General features: G+C 48.6%; 9 protein-coding genes across 9 annotated transcripts; 7 read left to right on the plus strand and 2 right to left on the minus strand.

The window, feature by feature from the left end:
* Positions 1-1,288: 1,288 nt before the first annotated feature.
* N7469_005785 (uncharacterized protein) lies at positions 1,289-3,954 on the plus strand (the record flags this gene model as incomplete). Its single annotated transcript, XM_056644705.1, has 3 exons — positions 1,289-1,506; positions 1,577-2,971; positions 3,015-3,954. 3 exons carry the CDS (start codon positions 1,289-1,291, stop codon positions 3,952-3,954), a joined length of 2,553 nt encoding a protein of 850 aa, XP_056501519.1.
* Positions 3,955-4,379: 425 nt separating this feature from the next.
* N7469_005786 (phytanoyl-CoA dioxygenase family protein) lies at positions 4,380-5,504 on the plus strand (the record flags this gene model as incomplete). Its single annotated transcript, XM_056644706.1, has 1 exon — positions 4,380-5,504. One exon carries the CDS (start codon positions 4,380-4,382, stop codon positions 5,502-5,504), a length of 1,125 nt encoding a protein of 374 aa, XP_056501520.1.
* Positions 5,505-5,837: 333 nt separating this feature from the next.
* Positions 5,838-6,869, plus strand: N7469_005787 (DUF218 domain protein; the record flags this gene model as incomplete). The annotated part of the gene is made up of 4 exons (XM_056644707.1): positions 5,838-5,920; positions 6,037-6,144; positions 6,211-6,262; positions 6,324-6,869. The coding sequence occupies 4 exons, from the start codon at positions 5,838-5,840 to the stop codon at positions 6,867-6,869; spliced, it is 789 nt and encodes a 262-aa protein (XP_056501521.1).
* Positions 6,870-7,010: 141 nt separating this feature from the next.
* Positions 7,011-8,103, minus strand: N7469_005788 (spindle checkpoint protein MAD2; the record flags this gene model as incomplete). Its single annotated transcript, XM_056644708.1, has 8 exons — positions 7,011-7,302; positions 7,364-7,437; positions 7,497-7,642; positions 7,714-7,742; positions 7,799-7,837; positions 7,890-7,915; positions 7,971-7,996; positions 8,055-8,103. The coding sequence occupies 8 exons, from the start codon at positions 8,101-8,103 to the stop codon at positions 7,011-7,013; spliced, it is 681 nt and encodes a 226-aa protein (XP_056501522.1).
* Positions 8,104-8,355: 252 nt separating this feature from the next.
* Positions 8,356-10,416, plus strand: N7469_005789 (GTPase GUF1; the record flags this gene model as incomplete). The annotated part of the gene is made up of 2 exons (XM_056644709.1): positions 8,356-9,095; positions 9,153-10,416. 2 exons carry the CDS (start codon positions 8,356-8,358, stop codon positions 10,414-10,416), a joined length of 2,004 nt encoding a protein of 667 aa, XP_056501523.1.
* Positions 10,417-10,920: 504 nt separating this feature from the next.
* Positions 10,921-13,552, plus strand: N7469_005790 (DNA-directed RNA polymerase III core subunit RPO31; the record flags this gene model as incomplete). The annotated part of the gene is made up of 2 exons (XM_056644710.1): positions 10,921-11,015; positions 11,110-13,552. The coding sequence occupies 2 exons, from the start codon at positions 10,921-10,923 to the stop codon at positions 13,550-13,552; spliced, it is 2,538 nt and encodes an 845-aa protein (XP_056501524.1).
* Positions 13,553-13,613: 61 nt separating this feature from the next.
* On the plus strand, positions 13,614-15,359 carry N7469_005791 (DNA-directed RNA polymerase III subunit RPC1; the record flags this gene model as incomplete). The annotated part of the gene is made up of 1 exon (XM_056644711.1): positions 13,614-15,359. One exon carries the CDS (start codon positions 13,614-13,616, stop codon positions 15,357-15,359), a length of 1,746 nt encoding a protein of 581 aa, XP_056501525.1.
* Positions 15,360-16,326: 967 nt separating this feature from the next.
* On the plus strand, positions 16,327-18,568 carry N7469_005792 (Zn(II)2Cys6 transcription factor; the record flags this gene model as incomplete). The annotated part of the gene is made up of 4 exons (XM_056644712.1): positions 16,327-16,502; positions 16,597-17,146; positions 17,227-17,597; positions 17,650-18,568. The coding sequence occupies 4 exons, from the start codon at positions 16,327-16,329 to the stop codon at positions 18,566-18,568; spliced, it is 2,016 nt and encodes a 671-aa protein (XP_056501526.1).
* A 747-nt stretch (positions 18,569-19,315) lies between these two features.
* On the minus strand, positions 19,316-23,263 carry N7469_005793 (uncharacterized protein; the record flags this gene model as incomplete). Its single annotated transcript, XM_056644713.1, has 7 exons — positions 19,316-19,957; positions 20,015-20,259; positions 20,312-20,718; positions 20,838-21,346; positions 21,400-21,502; positions 21,944-22,448; positions 22,510-23,263. The coding sequence occupies 7 exons, from the start codon at positions 23,261-23,263 to the stop codon at positions 19,316-19,318; spliced, it is 3,165 nt and encodes a 1,054-aa protein (XP_056501527.1).
* Positions 23,264-23,863: the final 600 nt, after the last annotated feature.

Here is a 23,863-nt window from a genome sequence, read left to right on the forward strand (position 1 = left end):
CACGTATTTTGATAATAATAGTCCATTACTGCGAACTGTATTAATCCGCAGTATTCTCAGCCTTCCATACTATTGTTGGAATTATCTTCAAATATGAGTCTTGTCTTTTTTACGCTATCTCTCTGTTAAGTGCAACTCTACTGACCATATAGATAATGTGCCTAGTATTGCTCTCATCAATAGCGAATAGTCGGTTGAGTATTGCCCGACAATGTCATCAGCTAAGTCTCTTCAAAATCAGACCAGCAATATCAGATACAGGCTTCCATATTCTTGTCTGTGGGGCACCGCTTTTAATAGATCCCGCCCCCAATCTGGAGTGCAGATAGATTCTCGGGTGTGTCGGAGGCTGTGACGCAGGCAACTGCCAATTGTCTGACGTACGAAGCAGGGGAACAGGTCTCCGTAGGGGATGTCAATATCTTGAAATCTGTCTCACCCGAGGAAAAGGAATTATTGAATTCTTTTAGTATTGTTGATGTTAGGGCGACCAGAGGGTTCAATAACTGACGCACAGTAAAGCAGTAAGTTTATGGTCGCTATGGCAATGTTGGCGGGGCAGCAGAGCGTGTTCGGGATAGTTCCAACTTTGCATTATGGAGTGGAGATGACAGCCCTGTACGTGAAGCCTGGCGCTTCTGAAACTAAGAAACCGGATTCATCGCGTTATTCCGTACGGTATACTCCGTGTGGTCTGAATCAGTCGCCAATGATTGCCCTTCCTCTCGGCAGACTCTCCCCTGTCTGCGCCAGATATGTATCGATCGGTGGATCGAGGTGGCTGGGGACCTGATGTGAGCTGACGCTGCCGATCCACCTCATTCTGAATGCCTTGTCCCGGCTGGCTGATATCAAGAGGAAATGGAGCCAGTGCGATATAATTTGTAGGAATCTGACGAGGCCCTTCGTAGCAATGGGGTTAAGAAAATGAAGTAATTTCGTAGATTGGAGGGGATATTCGAGAAAGTAGACTTGCTTGATAGGCGTGTTTATCGATGACGCCGATCTCTGTACTGTCACGTCTTGTAAATATGCCCCACCCGAGGTTCCAGATTCAGGGAGATTCAGGGGAAGCAGCCAATCATCTTCCAGATCTTCACCTCATCCCCAGCCACCACCAATACTGCATTACCGCATCTGACATTCCATAAGGCGGGCGCCTTTATCTTTCTTTTTTCTTTCCCCTCCTCCCCCGATTTTCTTTCTCCTGAGACACCATTCGATGTTGCTATCCTTCTACTATTCGAGCTCCTGCTTGTCCTGTTACAAGCATTAAACGTGAGCTAACATGTCTAAGATGAGCAAGGTCAACCATGCTGCGGGCATCTTCGCGGACATGTCTGTCGATGGACCCCCCATTGGCACCCTGATTGCCATTATCGATCGAGCGAAGAACCTTCCCAACCGAAAGACTATGGGAAAGCAAAACCCTTATTGTGCTGCACGACTCGGCAAAGAAGCGAAGAAGACTCCAACAGATCTACGAGGCGGACAAACACCTCGATGGTACGTTATATATCATCACCACTTTCACCCTCTATGGCAGACTCGGATATGGCTAACATTTATGGGATAGGGATCATGAATTGCGTTTTACAGTACACGAATCTCCCGACTACTACAAACTGAAGGTTTCTGTCTTCAACGACGATAAGAAAACAGACTTGATCGGAGAGACGTGGGTGGACTTACAGAACTTGATTATTCCAGGAGGTAGCCAGAATGATCATTGGCATTCCTTACAATGCCGTGGGAAGTACTCCGGGGATATTCGTATCGAAATGACCTATTATGATACTCGGCAACAAGATGAGGCTGTGATTGGAAAGCGCAAAGAAGCCGCAGAGAGAGCTCAAGGCAAAGCTCCAACGCCCTCGAGCTCCAGCCTTTCTGGCCCTCGGCAACTGAACCAAGTCAAGCGGCGCCCATTGCCCACTGATCCCTCAGGTGCTACACCTCGGCCTTTGCCAGTGGAGAAGCCTCAGTCGGCTCCCCCGGCTCCTCCACTGCAACAACCAGTACCGTCTCGGCCAGCGGTGCGTGAACAAGCCAATTCCATGGCCCAGGTCGACAGCCTACTTTCACACGCTCCTCCACGACAACCTGAACCGGTTTATGACACCGCACCTTACGATCCACAGCCCCCTGTCATGCATAGTCGAGGCTACGATACTCACGATAAATATCAACGAGAACGGGAAGCCCCGGCCCCTGCAGCTCCTGCCCTTCCTCCGGCCGGGATGATGAGACGAAACACGCATGAAATTCCATACCAAGACTTACCGTATGATACACGACCATTGCAACCACGCAGCCAATCTGATTACGATCAACCTCCCTCCCGAGACTATCGATCCACGAGTGAGCCGCCATATGAGGCCGATCTTCCTGGACGACCAGTATATGATGAGCCAGCACACCCGCACGATGCGTATAGTCTGGTATCACCTCAGTATGCAGCGAACCCCATGACATTTGGCCCAGTTTCAACGTTCAATCCGCGCCATCAAGCTCATGTGGATGACCCCATGCCTTCTGATTACTCTCGCCCTAGCTCTTCTTCGGGTCCAGGAGATGACCCTAGATACATGACTCACAACACCAGGGCTTTGCAACCCGTGCGTCGTCGTGATGATTACCATCCGGAATATGCAACAATGCAGCCTCGTGTGGAGGATGAGGATGAGGATGGTCCTCCCCCGCCGCCGCCCGCTCATCGTTCTCGCATGGCTCAGCCTATACCTCCTCCTCAGCAACCAGTCAGCCAGCCTATGACACCTTACAAGCCTTATACCCCCAGTCACTCTCCTAATGCTTCGCCTATGCCGGCAAGCTTGGTCGCCGGGTACGAAAGCGAGGACACTATCGAGCGACAATTTATTGGAGACCGTGTTCGGAGACCGAGTAACCATGTCGATGATGAGATGATGATCACTCAGCAGCCATCGCCGGCATCGCTCCGATCCAGCACGCGAGAACCTTCCCCCCTACGATGCCCCTATTTATCCTCTTAGAACATCTCCTAAGCCACTGGACGATCGAGCTAGTGTCTCGAGTCGGGATTTTGCCAATCCGGAGACCCGTATGGTGACTCGCAAGTCAGTCAGCCCCCGACCTTCGTCATCAGACTCACGTGGGGGTTCATCAATCCCATTTTCCCCTGACTCTTACAACAACTTCAATCCCAATGCCTCGCGCTCAGCCACTGCCCGTGATCCAGTGCCAGTATATGATTCACCCTCCCAAGCTCGGGATGCCGCGGTCCGAGCAGAGATTGAGCCTGTGCGAGACCTGAGCCAACCCATAATCGGTGATGATGGCCGTGAAATAGATCCGACTGACCATTTACCGACTGATACCTGGGCTCCTGAGCCAGAGCGGAAGAACCGCAAGCCCGAAGTTATCATTCGGTTCAAACACAGTCCTCGAGACCGGCCAACATCTCGAGGAAACGACACCACATCCCGCAGCGGAAGCCAACCTCGTGTTGGATTCCGACCGGAAGTCACTACTTATGGTGCTGATCGTCCGTCCAAGAGATACACTCCTACCCACGTACACAGCTCCAGCTCGATGGACCGAACTCCCCCTCCGCGAATGGAGCGTGGCCAAGACAGCTACAGCGGTCATAGCCACGGCCGGGGTTACAGTACCCCGACCTCAGCAGAGCGGCCACGCTCTTCACGGGGCTCTGTATCTCCTTCCCCGGGCTCTCGCTCTCCGCTGTACGATTACAGCTCTGGCCCTCCTATTCCGTCCAAGGTACCAATCTCTCCAGGTGCACCGTCTTACCCTGTGACGTCTAGTAACCCTAGCAGCGGGAACCCCGGAATGGATGCTCTTAGTCGGGAACTGAAGACCATTGATATCGGCTCTGTTGGCTGCAGTCCAAGCCGGGCTGTTCGAAAATATGCACCCCCTCGTGCGTCGGCATCAATAGGCTATGCCAGTTGAAAACATAAAAGCCAAAGAAAAAAGATGTTACATCCCTTCAATTCATTGCATGTTATGACTGATGTATTGCTATGTTTTGAGTCGTTTCTTATTCACTTTTCACGATTGACTGTTTTATATCCCTGGTCTAGGTGACCATGATTCAGATTGTGTATTCGATTGTCTTTACCTTTTTTTTGGATATCTTGCATTGGCGGCGTTGGGAATTCTTTGCATTTTTGTCTCTCGACTGTATACACTCAAATGATGACCTTGATAGGTTCTGTGGAATACGAATGAATGATAACTCTAAAAATTGACTCATCCGTAGTAATAACTTTACCTCAGGCGTGATTTATTCATATTATTCAACAGTGCTTATTCCATTGCTCTGTCTATACTATCTAACCCCAACATTGCAAAGTAATCCAACGTCCATGAACGGCATGGCCTATCGCTTATCGGCTTCCCCGCCTTTCAAAAAGCTGTCCCACTCCGACTTGAACTGGAACCTTCAAGGAAATACTCTCACCTCTCAAGCTACTCTAGCTAGTGAATCCGATACTATGACGGGCCTCACAGCAGACCAGGTCGTCTCATTCCAGGATAACGGCTACCTCGTGATTCCAGACTATCTCAAGCCTACGGAGATCGAGTCCCTACTCGCCGAAACAAATACTCTACTCGACAACTTCTCGCTAGAAAGCCACCCACTCACGCAGTTTACGACCGGTGACGACGATAAGTCGGACCATGTAGGCGATGATTATTTCCTCGATTCCGGCGACAAGATCCGCTTTTTCTTCGAACCAGACGCAATTAGCAGCGAGCCGGATCCATTGACTGGTCGGCCCGCCCTCCTCAAACCAAAGAACCTCGCCGTGAATAAAATCGGTCACTCACTGCATACCCTCTCTCCACCTTTCAAGGCCGTCTCTTTGAATGAGCGAAATGCAGCCGTTGCCAAGGCTCTCGGTTTCAAGGACCCTCGCGTATTGCAGAGTATGGTCATTCTCAAACAACCCTCGATTGGAGGTGCGGTTCCGTCGCATCGTGATTCGGAGTTTCTGTATACGAACCCGCCCTCTGCTGTGGGGTGGTGGTATGCGCTTCAGGATGCGCGGCCTGGTAATGCTACGTTAGGGATGTGGAAGGGATCTCATAAGGGTAGGAAGGGTGGGCATATTACGCGACGATTCGTGAGAAAGGCTGATGGGAAGGGGACGGAGTTTGTGGAGAATACTGGACCTTCATTGCCAAGGGGTATGGAAGAGGAGAAGGTTGAGGAACCGAGGGAGGATGAGCTGGAGGTTTTGGATATCAAGGCTGGATCTTTGGTTTTGATTCATGGGAATGTTCTGCATAAGAGTGAGAAGAATACGAGTCCCCGGAGTCGGTATGCGTATACTTTTCATGTTATTGAGGGTGCTGATGGGTGGGAATATGACAAGAGGAATTGGCTCCAGCCGTCTGAGGGGGGGATTTTCGAGGTTATCTCAATAATCGAAGTTCACATCAATACTACATGGGGTGATTTTCCACGTGGTACTAGCCATATAGTCTATGGTTAGAAGTTCTGCTGCTTAGTTTATAGTACCAGTAAATAGCATATTGCTATACCTTAGATATATTGTTTTCTCTCATCGCCTATTATGAGGATGAGGCCGTTTTCTATTTATAATATGCTATAATGTATTGCCAGAACATGTGATTCGCAATTTAATGAACCTGAACTTGAAGGCTTCTACAGAAATGAAGGTAACTATACATCGGATCATTTCCAGGGTGTCTTGGCGGTGCCGCCGGCCCACCTTAAGCTGCCAGTGGCCGTTCCTCGTCAACCTTAGTGCCAGGGACATAGTCATATTTCTTCCTCGACATTGGGCCAAGCTCAAGGGATAAATATGCAACCTGATCACTTAATTGTTGTTTGCTGTCATGCTATATATACTGGGGGCTCGCAGTCTGGGTTTTCAGAAAATGAGTGGTCAGTTCATGAGGATTCTAGGAGCGATATCCATATCGCTCCTAGTAAGAACATGGATGTCTTTGGTGCCTACTAGCCCGAGTAAAGACTATTCACTGATATTCATCTGTGAACAGGATCATAGAACCATTCCAGAAAGGCGAAACTCCCACATTCATCAGTCATGCAAAGGCGGGTATTCAGGCATTGGTGAAAGACCCTAAGGGCTTACTGATCTTTTCGGGGTATGTGCACTTTCGACCTAAGATCATCCATGATCTGTATAATAGGCAAGGTACTAATCATTGTAGAGGACCAACGAAGAAGCCTAGAACGAAAGTTAGCGAAGGGGGTTCCTATCATGTAACTAATGCTTCATCCTGCTGCAAGACAACTAGAGAAATAAAGCTGACCTCCACCACAGAATCTCTGCAAGGATAATGACTTCTTCGGATATCCAATTGATACGTCCAAAGTTATTACAGAAATCCACGCAACAGACTCCTATCAGAATATTCTGTTCTCCCTCATCGAGTTTCGCCTTCATGTGGGCGTCTGGCCACGCCGAATCACGGTTGTAACCCACGAATTCAAGAGAAGGAGATTTATGAATTATCACTTTCCAGCACTGGGCCTGCTTCCTCCTTCGACCAATAGTGAGACAGGCTCCCCCAATGTCAATTTGATTGGTATCAACCCGCCGGAAGAAGTTACCCCTCTCGAAAGCATAATACAAGGAGAAATGTCAATGGGCATTGGACTTTGGAAACAAGACCCCTACGGCGTTGGCGAAGAACTAGCAGGAAAGCGCAATAAGCGGGGCTGGATTCCGGGTATGGAGGAGAATATCTTTCTGAATAAGGGACTCGAGCATGCCGTAGAGCAGCTCGTTTGTTGGAACGGAGAAGGCAAGTATGCATTCCCACACATCCATGAGCTTCCCTGGTTTTATGGTAACAAGGAGCAATGAAAATTTGGGATCCATGTTATATCAATGAAATATCCATTAAAGACTCGTCCATCCTTGAGTAGACATACAAAATCGACCGATCCCCTTCAAACGCCAATACAGAGTATCCTCATATCGAGTCATGAAAATAGCATCCAAGGCTTAATCCGCCAATCGGTAGCTAACGAGAGTGCCAACACGATGGTTGTTGGTGCTGAAGCTACGCAGTTGCACCTTTTCGGCATTCTTGATCTCTTTAGCATCACTATCTCCCCACTCCACGGGCACTTCAGAGTCCGCGTCAGCGTAAACCAGCACATTGAAGGTGCAGTCTCCGTCTAAAACGGGAAGGAATGTAACAGATGCTGTAATTTGTCGGAAAATAGCTTGAATTTCCTCTTGGATCTCCTTCTCGGTCTTCTCAACGGGCTCGGCGGGTGAGGCTTCCTTGTCCCTGGGAAGCAAATGGTGTTAGTTCAATTATCAGACGAACATTGAGAGAGTAAGGGTCTTACCCGGGAGCGGAATTTTCCTTATCGGCCGTTTTCCGTGAGCTTGAGCTCTTCGAGTGTCTGCCAAAAATCTCAACCTGTGGAGAAATTGATCAGACCAAAGCCGCAACAGTATGAAACCTTCTTTTAGACCTACGTCAAACTGCCATCGCTCGACATGTTCGCCGGTTTCCTTGTCGGTGATGACAACAACCAGTTTAGAGATCTTTCCACCCGACATCCACTTATTCAATTGCGACATGATCTTCTTGATATAGGCCTTCACCTGATCATCGGCGGACACTGGCAAGCTACATATCAGCCTTGGCCAGTCGAAAAGATATTCGAAGGTACGGGGCACTGAAGATACGAACCGAGCATATTTAGGCCATATTTCTTGACGCTATAACATATTTAGCTTTTGTTTGACTGCCCACGCAGAGGAGGGGCACGACTTACGTCGTAAAATCTTCTGGGGGATATACTCCTCGCTGGAAGCTATCGAGGTTGTAAGCTCCATTTATTCACTGACAACTTCAATATAACTCACAGTATGGAGTTGATGGAATATTCAAACTAAACCCCCATCAGTACTCGTCGTCTATCATCGAAAGGTAGAGCTGCAACTCACAAATTCGGAGACAAGCTTCGCCGATCCTGCGGTTTCGTGAGTTTAAGAGATTCCAGGGCCATAGAGACAAATCATTGAACAAACCTCGGATAGACAGCTTATGAACCTTGGACTTGTCCTTTGTCTCAGGCATGGTGACAGTGTGCAAACTATGCAATGCAGCAATGAAGAAGGGAAAGATATTGGAGGTGGTTTGTTTATGTCCGATTGTCGCCGCAGCGATCGATCCCGACTTGCAGACCGCCCGCGGGACTCTTTTTTTCGCTCCGCAACCGATTGGAACTGATAATCGGTGAACGAACATCACCGCGCTCTCGTGAAAGTTCGCTCCTTGTCAATTCAACCAAGACGAACTTTCGCTTTCCATGCCACTGCAAAAATCCAGATGCGAGGATGTCTGCAGTTAGCCCGATGGCTGAGCGCAGCGCCGAGATGTCCAGCGGCGAGCCTCAGGTCGTCGGCTTGCTTTCCACTCCGGTCTAATCCCTTACGGTCCTTCGCAACGTCTGCGGCGTGGTACGCGAGATCTAAGGCAGCTCCGAGCGCCCCAGACACCGACCTCGAACGTCGTATCGCCGAGATCCCCATTGATAGATACCGCAACTTTTGTATCGTTGCACACGTCGACCATGGCAAAAGCACACTTTCCGATCGATTGCTCGAACTTACGGGAACGATCCAGCCTGGGACGAACAAACAAGTGCTTGATAAATTGGATGTTGAACGAGAGCGTGGTATCACTGTCAAGGCACAGACATGTACGATGATCTACAATCATAATGGTGAAGACTATCTGTTGCATCTGGTGGATACACCTGGGCATGTGGATTTCCGAGCTGAGGTCTCGCGCAGTTATGCCAGCTGCGGAGGCGCATTGCTTCTTGTAGATGCTAGTCAAGGTGTTCAAGCGCAAACAGTCGCCAACTTTTACCTGGCATTCGCACAGGGACTGGAATTAATACCTGTCATCAACAAGGTCGATCTTCCGTCAGCAGATCCGGAGCGGGCTTTGGATCAAATGAAGAGCTCATTTGAGTTGGATACGGACAATGCAGTGATGGTATCAGCCAAGACTGGGTTGAATGTCGAGGCCATTCTTCCGACTGTCGTTGAGAAAATACCTGCGTATGTCTGCTCGCTTTGAAATATGTTAACTTTAATCTTTACTAACATTCCAGTTAGACCTGTTGGCGATTCCAAAAAGCCTCTCCGAATGCTACTTGTTGACTCCTGGTATGATTCTTACAAAGGCGTGATTCTTCTAGTCCGTGTTTTCGATGGAGAGGTACGTGCCGGTCAGCAGCTCGTCTCCTTCGTGACCGGTCTCAAGTATTACGTCGGCGAGGTTGGAATTATGTACCCCACTGAGACTGCTCAGACTGTTCTCCGGGCTGGCCAGGTCGGATACATCTACTTTAATCCTGGCATGAAACGAAGCCAAGAGGCTAAGATCGGTGACACCTTCACGAGAGTTGGGTCTGAAAAGGCCGTCGAGCCTTTACCCGGCTTTGAGGAGCCGAAGTCAATGGTATTTGTTGCAGTCTATCCCATGAACGCGGATCTCTTCGAGCACCTTGAAGATAGCGTGAACCAGCTCATCCTGAACGACCGTAGTATCACGGTCCAGAAAGAGTCTTCTGAAGCGTTGGGTGCAGGGTTCCGCATGGGATTCCTGGGCACCCTGCACTGCTCAGTGTTTGAAGATCGGTTGCGACAAGAGCACGGTGCAAGCATAATTATCACACCTCCATCCGTACCTGTCAAGGTTGTTTGGAAGGACGGCACCGAAGAGATCATCACCAACCCAGCCAAGTTCCCTGACGATGATAGCGTGCGTTTGAAGGTTGCCGAGGTCCAGGAACCCTATGTACTGGCCACTATTACATTCCCCGATGAATATTTGGGCAAGGTCATCGAGCTTTGCGAAGCAAACCGTGGCGAGCAACAGAGTATCGAATATTTCACCGCCAGCCAGGTCATTCTCAAATATGAACTGCCGTTGGCGCACCTAGTCGATGACTTCTTTGGAAAACTTAAGGGATCTACCAAAGGGTATGCTAGCCTCGACTACGAAGAATCTGCTTGGAGAGCCGGCAACATTGTCAAGCTCCAACTTCTAGTCAACAAGGTTCCCGTTGATGCCGTATCGCGGCTCATGCATATGAGCCAAGTCGCACGGCAAGGCAGGCTCTGGGTGACCAAGTTCAAACAGCATGTTGACCGACAGTTGTTCGAAATTGTCATTCAGGCAGCCGTTGGAAAGAAGATCATTGCGCGTGAGACTATCAAGCCTTACCGCAAGGACGTTCTGGCCAAACTTCATGCTAGTGATGTTAGCCGACGCCGAAAATTATTAGAAAAGCAGAAAGAGGGCCGTAAAAGGCTTCGAGCAGTGGGAAATGTGGTCATTGAGCACAAGGCCTTCCAAGCTTTCCTTTCAAAATAATTGTATACATGACTATGTACTACCAAAACATCACCTGTACAATACGGATACCTATATCAAGCGATTGCATTCATCTTTCCTTATTCCTTATGTAGGTAACTAGTAACAAATGCTAGAATTATGAAATAAGGACCAATTTTCAGCATATTACATCTTAAAAAGACCATCAAAAACTCGAAATGATGCCGTCTGGCTTTGTATAGTTACACAGCAACAGTTAGTTTCCTGAATGGGAAGGGCGGTCAGACTCGGCAGAAAAAAAGTTCGTGGGACGGCCCCGCCATTCGCTGCTTTCTCTCCAATTCTCCTCTCAGTTACAATCCTCGCTCCTCATCGTCAGTCGGGTATTGTGCTCCTTTTGGAATGATATTCTTGGGTGTGACCGGACACTGAGACTTTACAGGAACCGTCGCCACGCGAAGCTGTTGATTGTGGCCAAGAGCCGCGTGCTGATCGCATTGTCTTTGAGTCACCCTGCCATGTCCTACAGTTGACAACGGCGCGATGCAGCCTTCAGAAGGTGCACAGATCGACCTGGGCAAGGCCCAGGTCATTGACCGTGTCCCGAAAGTGATCAAGGAGTTGAAGTTCGGCGTACTGTACGGAGATCCCAATTTCTAACCGAAAGCCAAGCTTGAACTGCTTTGGCTTGTGCTTAAACCGTCACTAACTGAGGGTCACTCTTCTTTGCAGGACAAACGATGATATTGTTGGACAAGCTGTCGTCGAAGTCTCCGACAGAAAATTTTTCGACCTCGACCGTGACCGTGCAGTCGTCGCTCATGGCCCTCTCGATGCGCGCATGGGTATCTCCAATAAGACTGCAATTTGCCAGACATGTGGTTATCACCTCAAGGAATGTAATGGTCACTTTGGCCATGTCAGGCTGGTGCTACCAGCATTTCACGTTGGCTATTTTAAGCGTGTCATTGGAGTGCTTCAGGAAATTTGTAAGGAATGCTCTCGCATTCTGCTTCCCGAGGCTGAAAGACGTTCCTTCTTGCGCGAAATGCGCCGACCTGGGCTGGACAACTTGCGACGAACACAGATCGCGAAACGAATCAATGAACGATGCAGGAAGACTCGAGAGTGTGGACATTGTGGCGCGATCAACGGTGTCGTCAAGAAGGTTGGATCAAGTGCGTTGAAGATCACTCACGATAAGTTCCGCGCGTTCAACGCATCGACTTCCGTCAAAAAACAGCCCCCTCTGAGTAAGCAAGTTTTTGATGACTCTTTCTCTGAGGCGCGACACTCGAATGCCGAGGTGGAGAAGCACTTCAAGAAGGCGCAAGATGACTTGAATGCCCTCCGCGTGCTCAAGCTCTTCAAGAAGATCTCAGATAGTGACTGTGAGCTCATTGGCCTTGACCCGAAAGAAGCACGACCAGAGATGTTCCTTTGGCAGTTTATTCCTGCTCCCCCTGTCTGTATTCGACCGTCTGTTGGTCAAGATGCTGCGTCCACTGAGGATGACTTGACTGCCAAGCTTGGCGACATTGTTCAGAGCAACATTAACCTCAAAAACTCTCTTCTCAAGGGTGCGCCGGTTCAGACCATTATGGAATGCTGGGACTATATGCAGCTTCAAATCGCGGTCTATATCAACAGTGATGTCCCTGGTCTGAACAAGGCTGATCTCGGAAAGCCTATTCGCGGTTTCGTTCAACGTCTCAAGGGTAAGCAAGGTCGATTCCGTGGTAACCTGTCTGGAAAGCGTGTCGATTTCTCTGGTCGAACGGTCATTTCACCTGACCCTAATCTTCGAGTCGATGAGGTCGCCGTCCCAGAATTGGTCGCGAAGAACATGACATATCCTGAGGTTGTTACACGCTACAATATTGAAAAACTACGAGAAAGAGTCCGTAATGGGTCTACCAAGTGGCCCGGTGCCAACTATCTCTACAAGAAAGGCTCCACATTCAGAACTATGTTGAAGTACGGTAGCCTCAAGCATATGGCCAGTGAGCTCCAAGAAGGTGACAAGGTCGAGCGTCATATTGAGGACGGTGATATCGTACTCTTTAACCGACAGCCATCCTTGCACAAATTGAGTATCCTTTCCCACTTTGCTCGAGTTCGACCGCATCGAACTTTCCGGCTAAACGAGTGTGTTTGCAATCCTTACAATGCCGATTTCGATGGTGATGAGATGAACTTGCATGTGCCACAAACAGAGGAGGCCAGAGCAGAGGCTATGGAATTAATGGGTGTGAAAAACAATTTGGCTACTCCAAAGAACGGCGAACCTATCATTGCTGCCATTCAAGATTTCATCAGTGCTGCTTTCCTCATGAGCAGCAAGGACAGGTTCTTTGACCGTGCATCGTTTACGCAAATCTGTCTCTACATGCTGGGCCCACAAATCCGGTTCGACTTGCCTCCCCCATCAGTTTTGAAGCCACAGATGCTTTGGACGGGTAAGCAGGTGTTCAATATCTTGATGCGTCCCAACAAGGATGATCCTGTGCTCGTCAATCTCGACGCCGCGTGCCGTCAGTTTAAGCAACCAAAAGACGGTCAACCAAAGGATCTTGATCCCAACGATGCGTGGTTGGTGATTCGCAATTCGGAAGTTATGTGCGGTGTTATGGATAAGTCCACCATTGGTGAAGGAAAGAAGGATAACGTCTTCTATATTATGCTTCGTGATTATGGTCCACCTGCAGCTGCCGAAGGCATGAATCGCTTGTCCAAACTGTCCGCTCGGTGGTTCACCAACATGGGGTTCTCCATTGGCATCACTGATGTATACCCCAGCGAGAGACTGGTGCAGTCGAAGAATGACCTAGTTGAGACTGCGTACGCTGCTTGTGACGAGGTCATCGCCAAATACAAGGCCGGCACTTTGGAGAAGTACCCCGGTTGTGACGAATTGCAGACTATGGAAAACCAACTGTCGGGTATTCTGAGTAAGGTCCGTCAGCAAGCCGGTGACGAGTGTATTGCGCAGCTCAGCAAATACAATTCTCCCCTGATCATGGCCACTTCTGGATCGAAAGGTTCTAGTATCAACGTCTCGCAAATGGTTGCACTTGTTGGGCAACAAATTATTGGTGGACAACGTGTACTTGATGGCTTTCAGGATCGAACACTGCCTCACTTCCCAAAGAATGCTCGTCAGCCCCCCCTCTAAGGGTTTCGTTCGCAACAGTTTCTTCTCTGGCCTTGAGCCCACTGAGTTCATTTTCCACGCTATGTCTGGCCGTGAAGGTCTGGTCGATACCGCTGTCAAGACTGCTGAGACTGGTTACATGTCTCGTCGTTTGATGAAGTCTCTCGAAGATCTTTCTTCACAGTACGATGACACAGTTCGAAACTCATCCTCCGCCATTGTACAATTCCAGTATGGTGATGATAAGCTGGACCCTGTGGATATGGAGGGTAAAGCTAAGCCTGTCCACTTTGACCGCACTTTCATTCACTCCGAGACAACTACGTATAATAACGACGAGCGAAGTCTGCTGCCGCGTGAAATCATGGAAGTTTGCTCAGAGATGCTCGAAAAGGAACGCGCTAAGCTCATTCGCAAGGATTTGATGGGCAACCAATTGGGTTACATGGATCGCAGCGATAATGGAATCGATCAATTCGAGAGTGCTCGTGACTTCCTTGATTCTATTGAACAATATGTCCAGACCAAGGCTGACAAGCTCATCTCCCGTGGTGGTGACTTTGACCCATCAGATGCGAGAAGTCGGAAGGGCTTAGATCACACTGGCAAGCTGACGGAAACCACTCTCAGGGCTTTCATCACTTCCTGCTTGCTTAAATACAAGAAGGCGCAAGTCGAGCCTGGTCATGCCGTTGGTGCTGTGGGTGCCCAATCTATTGGTGAACCTGGTACGCAGATGACTCTGAAGACTTTCCATTTCGCTGGTGTCGCTGGTATGAGTATCACACAAGGTGTACCGCGTATTAAGGAAATTATCAACGCTTCCAAGGAGATCAGTACTCCAGTTGTGGCTTGCGAGCTAGTCACTAAGGACAGCATTGCGGCAGCCCGCATTGTTAAGGGCCGAATTGAGAAGACGTACCTCCGTGATATCATCCATTCCATCACCGAAAATTGGAATGGCAATGAGGCCTATATCAAGGCCAAGATCAACTTCAAAACAATTGATGACCTGCAACTTGAGCTTCGCATGCCGCAGATTCTTGCTGCGATCAAAAATCACAAACGATTCAAGGGCGACGATCTCAAGTTTAGCCACACTGGACGTTCTATCAAGGTCACCATTGACTTGGATCCGGCAAGCAAGGCAAACTTGTCGAAGACCGAGATTGCAGCTACCAGTGCCGATCCCTTCTTGCGCTTGAAGCATCTCAAGCGCCTCCTGCCCACTATCCAAATTCTTGGCCACCCACGTGCGTACCGTGCCATTATCCGAACGGATGAGACATCTACTACCAATACTTTGTTGGTTGAAGGCTACGGTCTACGAGAGTGTATGACAACAGTCGGTGTTGATGGTCTTCGGACCACAACCAACAACGTCATGGAGGCACGTGAAGTACTCGGTATTGAGGCTGCCAGAAGTACAATCATCACTGAGATCAGTGAGGTCATGAAGGACATGGACATTGATCCTCGTCATATGCAACTTCTGGCTGACGTGATGACTTATAAGGGCGAGGTTCTGGGTATCACTCGTTTCGGTCTGGCCAAGATGCGTGACTCTGTGCTTCAACTGGCCTCTTTCGAGAAGACCGCAGATCATCTGTTCGATGCAGGTGGTGCCGGTCGTACCGATCTTATCGAGGGTGTTTCCGAGTGTATCATTATGGGCAAGACTATGGGACTGGGTACAGGTGCAATGGAAGTCGTGCGGAAGCTCAATTTCTATGAAGGACAAATTGGCCCAAGGAAGACAGTTTTCGAAGATGCCTGGGCTGAACTGGGCGAAATGGCCCCGAAGAAACCCCTCAGGAGAGTCCGCTAGTGGCAATAAAAAGTGCCCTACGCTTCGGCTCGCTTCTTCAGCATTTCCCTTGGCGTTGGTATTATGAGTTCTTTTCTGGGCGTGCAAGAGGTCAAGCACCCAATTTTGTATATGTACTTTTTCAAGGACACCTTTTGGTGCTCTTCGTTGAACGAACGTTAGCGATAGTTACGATCTGAATGGACGAATCTGTCAAGGTGACACTCGATTTCCATAGCTGATATGACCCAATTCTCGATATTAAGACCATTTTCTTGAAGCTTCAAGCTGTCATCCGAGTCGATTTTTTTTCCAGTGTAGTAGGTATTACAGCTAGAGTACCTACTCTAGTAAACCTACTCATCCCCATTCGTCCAAGGATGCCAAATGCGTGGTGTAGGTGACGCAAAGATAACCCTCGCGCCTCAATTGGCTCCAGTAATGTCGGCCCTGGACGACAAGGCGCAGCCATGCAGCTTGAACCTCCCCGCAAACTGTTGGTGGGGAGAGAGGGGAGGAGGAAGAGCACCATAAGCATCATCATCATCATCATCATCATCATCATCATCAAGAGACCAACTCAAGCGGCGAATTCCTCCCCAATCAGAGGATTCGAGAGGTCTTCCTCAAGAAATAGATTTGCAAGAGAGGAGTAGTCTCTGCCCTACACATCTCCTTTTTTTCCTTTCTCGTCTCTATCTTTTCTTTGTCTAGAAATAGTCCACCCTGTCCTGGCCACGCCACAACCGGCAATCCATCCACGAACTGGTTGACTAAAAGTTATTAGCACATTTTCTTTGTTCAACTCATCTCTTACTCACTAGCGGCCCCTGCGTATAGCCTTGATGCTCTCCCCTTAAACCCCCCCCCCTTGGCTATCCACACGACCCGCACTTGTGTCCGTCCTCTTCTTCTGGTCTGTCCCCGATGCTCCCCGAGTTGCATCTGTCGTCTCGTATTCTCAAAGGGATAACGTTGTGACAAAGCCATGGATCTTGATTTGAAGCTATCCAAGAGAAGAGAGAATCGGACACGTGCCCCGACAGCCTGCCAGACATGTCGTTTGCGGAAGACTCGGTGTGACAATGCCAGGCCCATCTGTAGTTATTGCGCGAGTCAGGCGGTCGAGTGCATCTATCCTGAGACTTCACCACATCCAACCCAGTAAGTCGGTGATCGGATTGGATTTTAGGGTTTCAGATTGTGTTGCTTAATTAATTTGTCATTTTTTACTAATTTGATATCCATGTTTGTCTAGAACGAGCTTCGAGTCTTCTAATCATGAGATCCTTCAGCGACTGGGCCATATTACATCGTTGTTGGAGGATACCAAACAAGATGGCAGTTCAAACGCCTCCCCTAACCGCTCAGTAAGGGGCTCCTTTTTTGAATTCAACACTCAAAACTCGAGTCCGTTAGCAGATCCATCCCCTAGTCATAGTCAAAATAACCGGGGAAGCACTACCGGTATTGAGGATCGAGTCGGGGACCACGATCCCCTGACCTTGTATGCGGCTAACTCTGCGGAGTACGTGCTTCGCTGGCCAATTTACAATAAGGTTGTGACTGATGCAGAGAAGAATGTGCGTTCCTTCTTGCTCGATTCGCTAGACAGTCAATCGCAGTCTACTCCACCACCCCGACAATTGGGCATCGGCTCTTCTCTTGATGACATTCCATTCCTTTGCCGGAAGTATAATCAGCTAGTGCACCCTCGAAATCCAATCCTTGATGCAGACAAGCTTGAACGCTATGCCCGAGACGTGACGATTCAAGGTTTAGGCTGGGATGCACCATCTTGCCAAGTGGTGAGTTGTTTCGAGGAGCCTTAAGCCACGCAGTCCACGAGAGCTAATTAGTTCCCTTTGTTTGGACTAAATTTTTACAGCTTCTAGCTTGTGCCTTGGCTTGCTGCACGTCGATCTTTATACCCTTGAGTGAAATCCCTGCTGATTTGGATCGTATGCCCGGGCCACCCCCAACAGATGCCAGTATCGAACTGGCTGAAGCTTATTTCCATGCAGCGAAACAAAGACTGGGATCTTTACAGGCATCACCAACTGATATACAGTGCTTTCTTCTCGCGGGGTCCTATCACAGATATCTTATGCGACCATTGCAGGGTTGGTTCTGTTTCCAGCAAGCTTCCTGCAGGTTAGAAGTACGCTTGCGGTCTATGTGCAGAGAGCAATGGATTGCGGACGTCGACTATAACAATTTGGAGTCGCGCTTATACTGGTCATGTATCCAAGCAGAACGGTATGTTTTTCACTTGCATTATTATTTTCTCGGTCTAATTCATGAAAATAAGCGAGTCGCAGAGCGAGCTTCCCTTGTGGGGTAGTGGGCTCGAAAACCTTGGGTATACCACGCAACTCCCGTTGATTCCACGGTCCACCGATACATCTCCAGCGGATATAATGGATGAGGACAACAGCAATGGATCACGCTCCCAGTCTGGATCGACTAGTACAGCAGAACAAAAGGGCTGGAGATTTTATATATCGACAATAGTCAGTCGCCGCACTTCAAATGACATGCTTATAGACTTATGGCGCAGTGGCGAGCAACACTGGCTCAGTAACGTCAAAAATGTCGTTGACAAGACCACCGAAGCCGTCAATGTCACTAATTCATGGTATAGCATACCTACTTTATTCTATTGGTGCTTCATTGAAGAGCACTTTGCAATGGCCTGTTCGCTGATTGAGTCTAGGTATCAAATATCACGAGACAGTCTCCCTCCACCAACCCCCGAGAATCAAGACTTAGAATTCCTTGTTTATGGTCGACACCTTGTTTGTCTTGAAAAGATGTACCGTCCTATTATCTATGTAGCAGTTCATTACCACACCCTTCCATATCATGTCCAAAACAACCATCCGGTCTCTCAGCAAGTCTTCGACCACGCTCAAAAAGCCCTCGACACCTATGCCATTCTCATACCTAACCTCTGGCACCACTTTCGCCATCAATGGATTTGGAACATTATGCGGTCCACGTTTGGTGCTGCCATACAGATCATCGCTGCTGTGTTGAGCCGCTTACAGAATGGTGGTGCTGGATGGTGTCTCGTTCCTCCACATAATTGGCCTGCTTTAATACGGATGTCCATTCGCACTTTGAAGGCTTGGTCTGGGGAGCAAGGGGATCTGGATATAATGAGAATTACGTTGGAAAGGATGTATCAAGGTACCTGTTTGTTGGCCGGGGTGAGATCGGATATGTGATCGATTTAATATACTGGTGCTGGTATGGCGTATACATAATGCATTTATGAAGCAAGCAGCGTGGGTGGAAACCACGGATGATAGGAGTGGTCATGGAATTATATGGATATAATGACGGTTGTCACAATAATACCCTTGCGCTATGGCTGTAAAGAAATGAATTGTGGTAAAGATGTGTGTTTTATTGAGTACCAATTCTCCATTCTAGAAAATAGGTAAGAGAATTTAGTGTACATTTCCCCAGTCCCCCAAAATGCATGCGTCATAACAATGATCTTTAGGTATGCCCAGCCCAGTTGAAATGCGTCTGGAAGTTGGAAAATTGGCAAACAAACGATGAAGAATCATCGCATCGAAAATATCAAAGAACGCCCAAGAGACTCCCAGTGGTAAGGGGAGACCAAATGCAGATATGTGTGTTAAAAAAAAAATCGAACGCCGCAAGAGTAACAAAGCCGCTGGAATACCAAAACCATCAATTCTCACAAGCTGTGCGCTAGCACGCGGAAACGCCTATGAAATGTTCACAAGAGATTTTTCCTTCTTTTTTCTCTAAGTTTCGAAACTTGGCTTGGGTCGAGAAGTATAGAATGAGCACAGAACAGGTATTAGAAGAAAGCAGAAAACAAGAGTTAGAAGGGCGAGGTGCCAGAATGTGCAGATGTACATAGAAGAACAGATGGGCGAGAAGGGTATTAATCAGAAGGACGAATGCAACTTGAGTCGAAAAGAGATGTATCGTCAGACTTATGAGTCGTGGCGGAATGTACAATTTTCGCCCTTTCTGCACTTTCCTTCGGCCCAGAATTTGCAAGGAACCAGTCCGACTTTATACGGTTTGGGGTCACTAGCCTTCGTACGCTTCTGTCGACTCCACTCGTCATGTTGACCGACTTCGCGCATGCGTTTGCGTTCGGGGTCTTCGTAGCCGTGGCTGTAAGAGCTATTATCAGAGTAATTATTTTGCTCGCCAAATTGAGAGCCCATCATAGCGCCCATATTGGGTACCATTCCGGGCTGTGATTGAGGCTGCGAAAATGCAGATCCCTGTTTCATTTGCTGCATGACATTGAAAATCTTCTGGAAATCAATTTCCTGCGTTGCTTGTGGCTGGCTGACAGGTGGTATAGGCGGCGCTGGTGGTGCGAGCGGTTGGCCTTGCTGCTGTCGTAAGAAGTTCGTCCAGTAGTCAGAATCTCCCACAGGAGCCTGCGGTGGTGGGGGTTGAGATTGAGGCGGAGGAGTCGACTGTTGTTGGTTTCCGGTACCAATAAGTTTGAGAAGGTGGGATATATCGAACCCACCGGCTGCCGGTGCGGCGGGCTCTGGTTGGGCAGCAGGTGCAGTGACTGGAGGATTGACGTGAGCAAAATAACGCTCCTGTCGAGCCTATAGATAATGTTAATATTTGTGCTTATAAAATTGCACGTAATTCTTGTAACTCACTTTGACGTGCTCAGGAACATCTCCAAAAGAAACCAACTCGGGGGCTGATTCATCATTTATATCGGTCTCCGAAGCAGGGGGCTCCTTGGGGGATGGAGGAACATCGGCGGGTGAGGTGTAGAATGCCATAAGAGTAGTTGCTTCTCGGTGCTCTTGCGCCTCAGTTTCTGGACTCTCTGGTATCTGTTCACCGCCTCGTTTAATGAAATTGGCAGTCTTGAGATCACCCAGATCAAGATCGATAGCTGATCGAGTTAGCAGAAACTCTACTAGAAGAGGGGAAAGTGGCAAACTCACCAGTTAGAGCTGTATAATCCTGGAGGCTTATCTCTCGGATACCGCCCAGATCATCTTCCTCGAGATCCTCCAAATCTTTGTGGAGTTTGAGAACACTTCCCTCGCCTTTGACATCCCCAACGCCACGCAGAGAGCTATCACCCGGACGAAGTTCCTCCTCGGGGTCATGAGTAAATAAGCGAACCTCGGTGAGTGAATCATCCGGCTTCCATGTAACGCGCAGCTTGCGCCGTGATTCTTTCCTTATGCGCTTCTGACGCTCCTCCTCAGTTTCAGGCGGTCTTTCTTCTGCAGGCTTAGCAACAGGTGCTTCCTTGGGTTTGCTGAGATCCGCCATGATATCATTCAAAGAAAATGCAGGTTTAGAAGGCGGGGGTGCTTGCTTCTCTTTCTTGTCTGCAGTTTGCCTATTAAATTGGTTAGTATCTTCGAATACAATGATTGGTTGCACGGGTAGAATATTTGCAAGGCACTCGTGCTAATAAAATAATAGGCATGATCTAATATATCGCAGTGAAACACATACCCAGTCTTTGCGGCCGCAGCCGCGGCCGCAGCACGTTCGGCGTTCGTAGTACCTGGCCTTTTTGATGCGGAGCTTAAGCTTCCAAAGAGACTGCTGAGCTTGGGTGCTGCTGCAGCTGGCCGCGGGCGAGGAGCTGCTGAGTTCGCTGCAGCTTTGCCATTGAGTCCGGCTTTAGGGGTCATATTGGGCGGTTGCGCAGACTTGCTGGCATCCTTGGGGTTCGAGGTTACAACCATCTTCTTTGGGGCAGGGTGCGTATTATTCTCGCCTTCCCGGGCTCTTTTAGAGCCTGCAATCTCAGACGACGAGTCGCCTTTAGCCGCCGATTCTTCCTTTCCTGTCTTTGCATTGCTCTGCTTCCTCTTTGATGATGCGGAGGCATTATCCATGATTCTCTGGGCCAATTCCTTGCTAGAAGAACCACCTTTCTTGAGAAATCTTGGGAGAATTTTACTAAGGTTGGTTTTTTGTAACAGCTCTTCGTCTACAGTAACGAAGCGTTCGAGCAGCTATGAAAAGTCAGAACCATGATTCAATAGATAAAGGCATGAGAGAAGTTTACCTTGAGCAAATTAACAGTCAACGATCCTTCAAAATCGGTAGCCTGGAAACGATCTGCCAGAAAAGAGTAAATAGCGGCCAGCGCTATAGGATGTTCTCCGAGTCTAGAGTAGAAATCCATCATTAGCATCTGCGAGTTCGAAAGAACATTGGACAAGATGACGGGACATGATGACGGGACAAAGTGTAGGATGCACAACACGCAGACAATTCGCCCATGACAGAACCTGACAGTGGAGGTAAATTAAAGAAGCTTAGGTTGAATTCTTCCAGAATCAAATTCGCATAGTGCATCCAGTTTATCATCCATTAATAGGCTTCTCGTGTTCTTGGCTGATATCACGGATCGATCGACACGTATTGACATAGAATCCACCATGAGGATATCAACTAAATGCAGCCATTTGATTTGAGACTTTAAATTGATCAATCTCCACAGTAAAGAATTTACGTGGGCGATAAGCTCATCTTTTTTGGAAATTCTAGGTGTATATAGATCACGTGCAAGGTATGGGGGCGAAAAGGAATTTTGGGGGAGGTCATACTTCTCGACGATCATGGGATGACCCACATCCAGGGCAGTCCTCACGATAACATCCATAACTTGACGCTGTAACGCGACATCCTTCTTGATTTTCATAGCTTTGTCATTATCTCCTTGATTTTCAGCCAGCTTCATTGCTTGAACCTGGTCCTTCCAGGCATCACGCAGGGTTTTGATAATCTTAGGGAAAGTCACGAGTGCGCTCTTTACTTTATCTGCTGGTACACGTTTGTTTCGTGGGGACCAAACAGCCTGCATCGTATCGTACTTTGCCGCATCGACAGTATCACTCGGCCGTACTGGCGGGATAGGAGATGGCTCATCTGGTGGTTCAATCTCCAAATCCGACTCGTAGTCCGAGCTGTCACTGTCCGATCCTGACTGAGACTGTTTCGGTTTTGAAGCTGTTTTCTTGGGTCTTCCCCTCTTCTTGGCTGGAGGTTTTTTGTTGGAGGTTTCTGATGGAGGTGGCACTATAACGGCCAGTCCGTTAGCCCCTCGCGGTGCTGGATAATCAAAAACGTTAGCACAGAAACTGTCATGCAATTAACAAAAACAGAGACTTACCTAGTGTCTGCATACGCGTAGCCTGCTGGACCGCTGGGGGTTGGACTGAGAAATTGTTCTGGTAGTAGTCGAACATCCTTCCATCTGACTGGGGGTACTCCGCTTGCACTCCATAAAGATAGTTGTTGGGTATTTGTTGATGTGATTGATTCTGGCCGGGAGTTTGAGGATTGGGGTTTAGAAATTGAGGATTTATGGTTTCGGCGGAGGGGAAATCGTTTGTAAGATCAATCGTAGGGATTTCAGGCTGGTAAGAAGGGTTGAGAGGGAACTGTGGAATCGAGGCTCGAGGAGCAATATTCTGAAACTCTGATTGTTGCTGATGCTGCGCTGTCCGCTCAGGGAAAGGGTCTTGAACCGAAAGTTGCTGGGGGTTGAAGAAGCTCTGCTGGTAGGAATAGGATGGGAATGCAGAGCTCTCTGAGGGTGTCAAGGATCGCGAATCGAACGATATTTGGCTTTGTTGGTATTGTGGAACTTGCTGCTGCGGTGGGAGTTGCGACGAAAACGTATAGCCTCCGGATGGCTGCTGGAGGGGATTTGGTTGCCAGGATTGAGGAAGAGAGGAGTACATTCCATGGCTCGCATCGGTTTGGGGAGGAAGATGATTTCGCTGATGTGGTTGAGGTTGCGGTTGCGGCTGAGACTGAGGTTGCGACTGAGCAAAAATAGGGTGGTCCCAAGTAATGCCTGTTGGTGGTTGCTGTGAGGGAGCATCTTGTTGCTGAGCTTGAAGCTGCGGGTCGGAATACATTGCATCTAACTGATTCCAATACGCATGTGGCAATCCTTGATCCTGAGCAGCATGAGGCCCCCCCCGTCAAGGGGTTTGGGGCCGATGACTGCTCCATTATGGGCACAACCGCTCCGCAGTTCACAACGCCGAGTTTGGTCTTCTGCGTCGCGCCGTTTATTGCTACTGTCGATCACGATATCACGTGTCTTGCCAGTGGTGTGTATTGATTACCGCTTTCCTAATTAGGTTCGGAATACGGAATGGAATTGACCGGCGGTGAGGGAAAACAGTATTTGTGATTGGGCGATGTGACACAGTACACAGTTCGTGTAGACCAATCGATCAAAAGGCTGAAAACGAGAACGTATGAGAAGAGGAAAATTGAGGGTGACAAGTGCGAAAGTCGATGTACGGGAAAAGAAAAGGGGGCAGCGTTTGAGTTCGCCCGTACCTGGTCTGATGTATGATGGTTTAAGATAAGTGGAGGTAGGTTGTTTGCCTTAAACTGCCACGATAAATTCGCCTTATATGAAAATGGGTAACCATGCCCTTTTTTTGCAACTTTGGAAGCGAATACACTGGAGGATCTTCGTGGACCCTTATTAAGATTATCGCTGC

Source organism: Penicillium citrinum (genome assembly GCF_028827155.1).
Source record: "Penicillium citrinum strain IBT 23319 chromosome Unknown utg000004l:1.0-2404223.0:1.0-2405248.0, whole genome shotgun sequence".
Lineage (NCBI taxonomy): Eukaryota > Fungi > Ascomycota > Eurotiomycetes > Eurotiales > Aspergillaceae > Penicillium > Penicillium citrinum.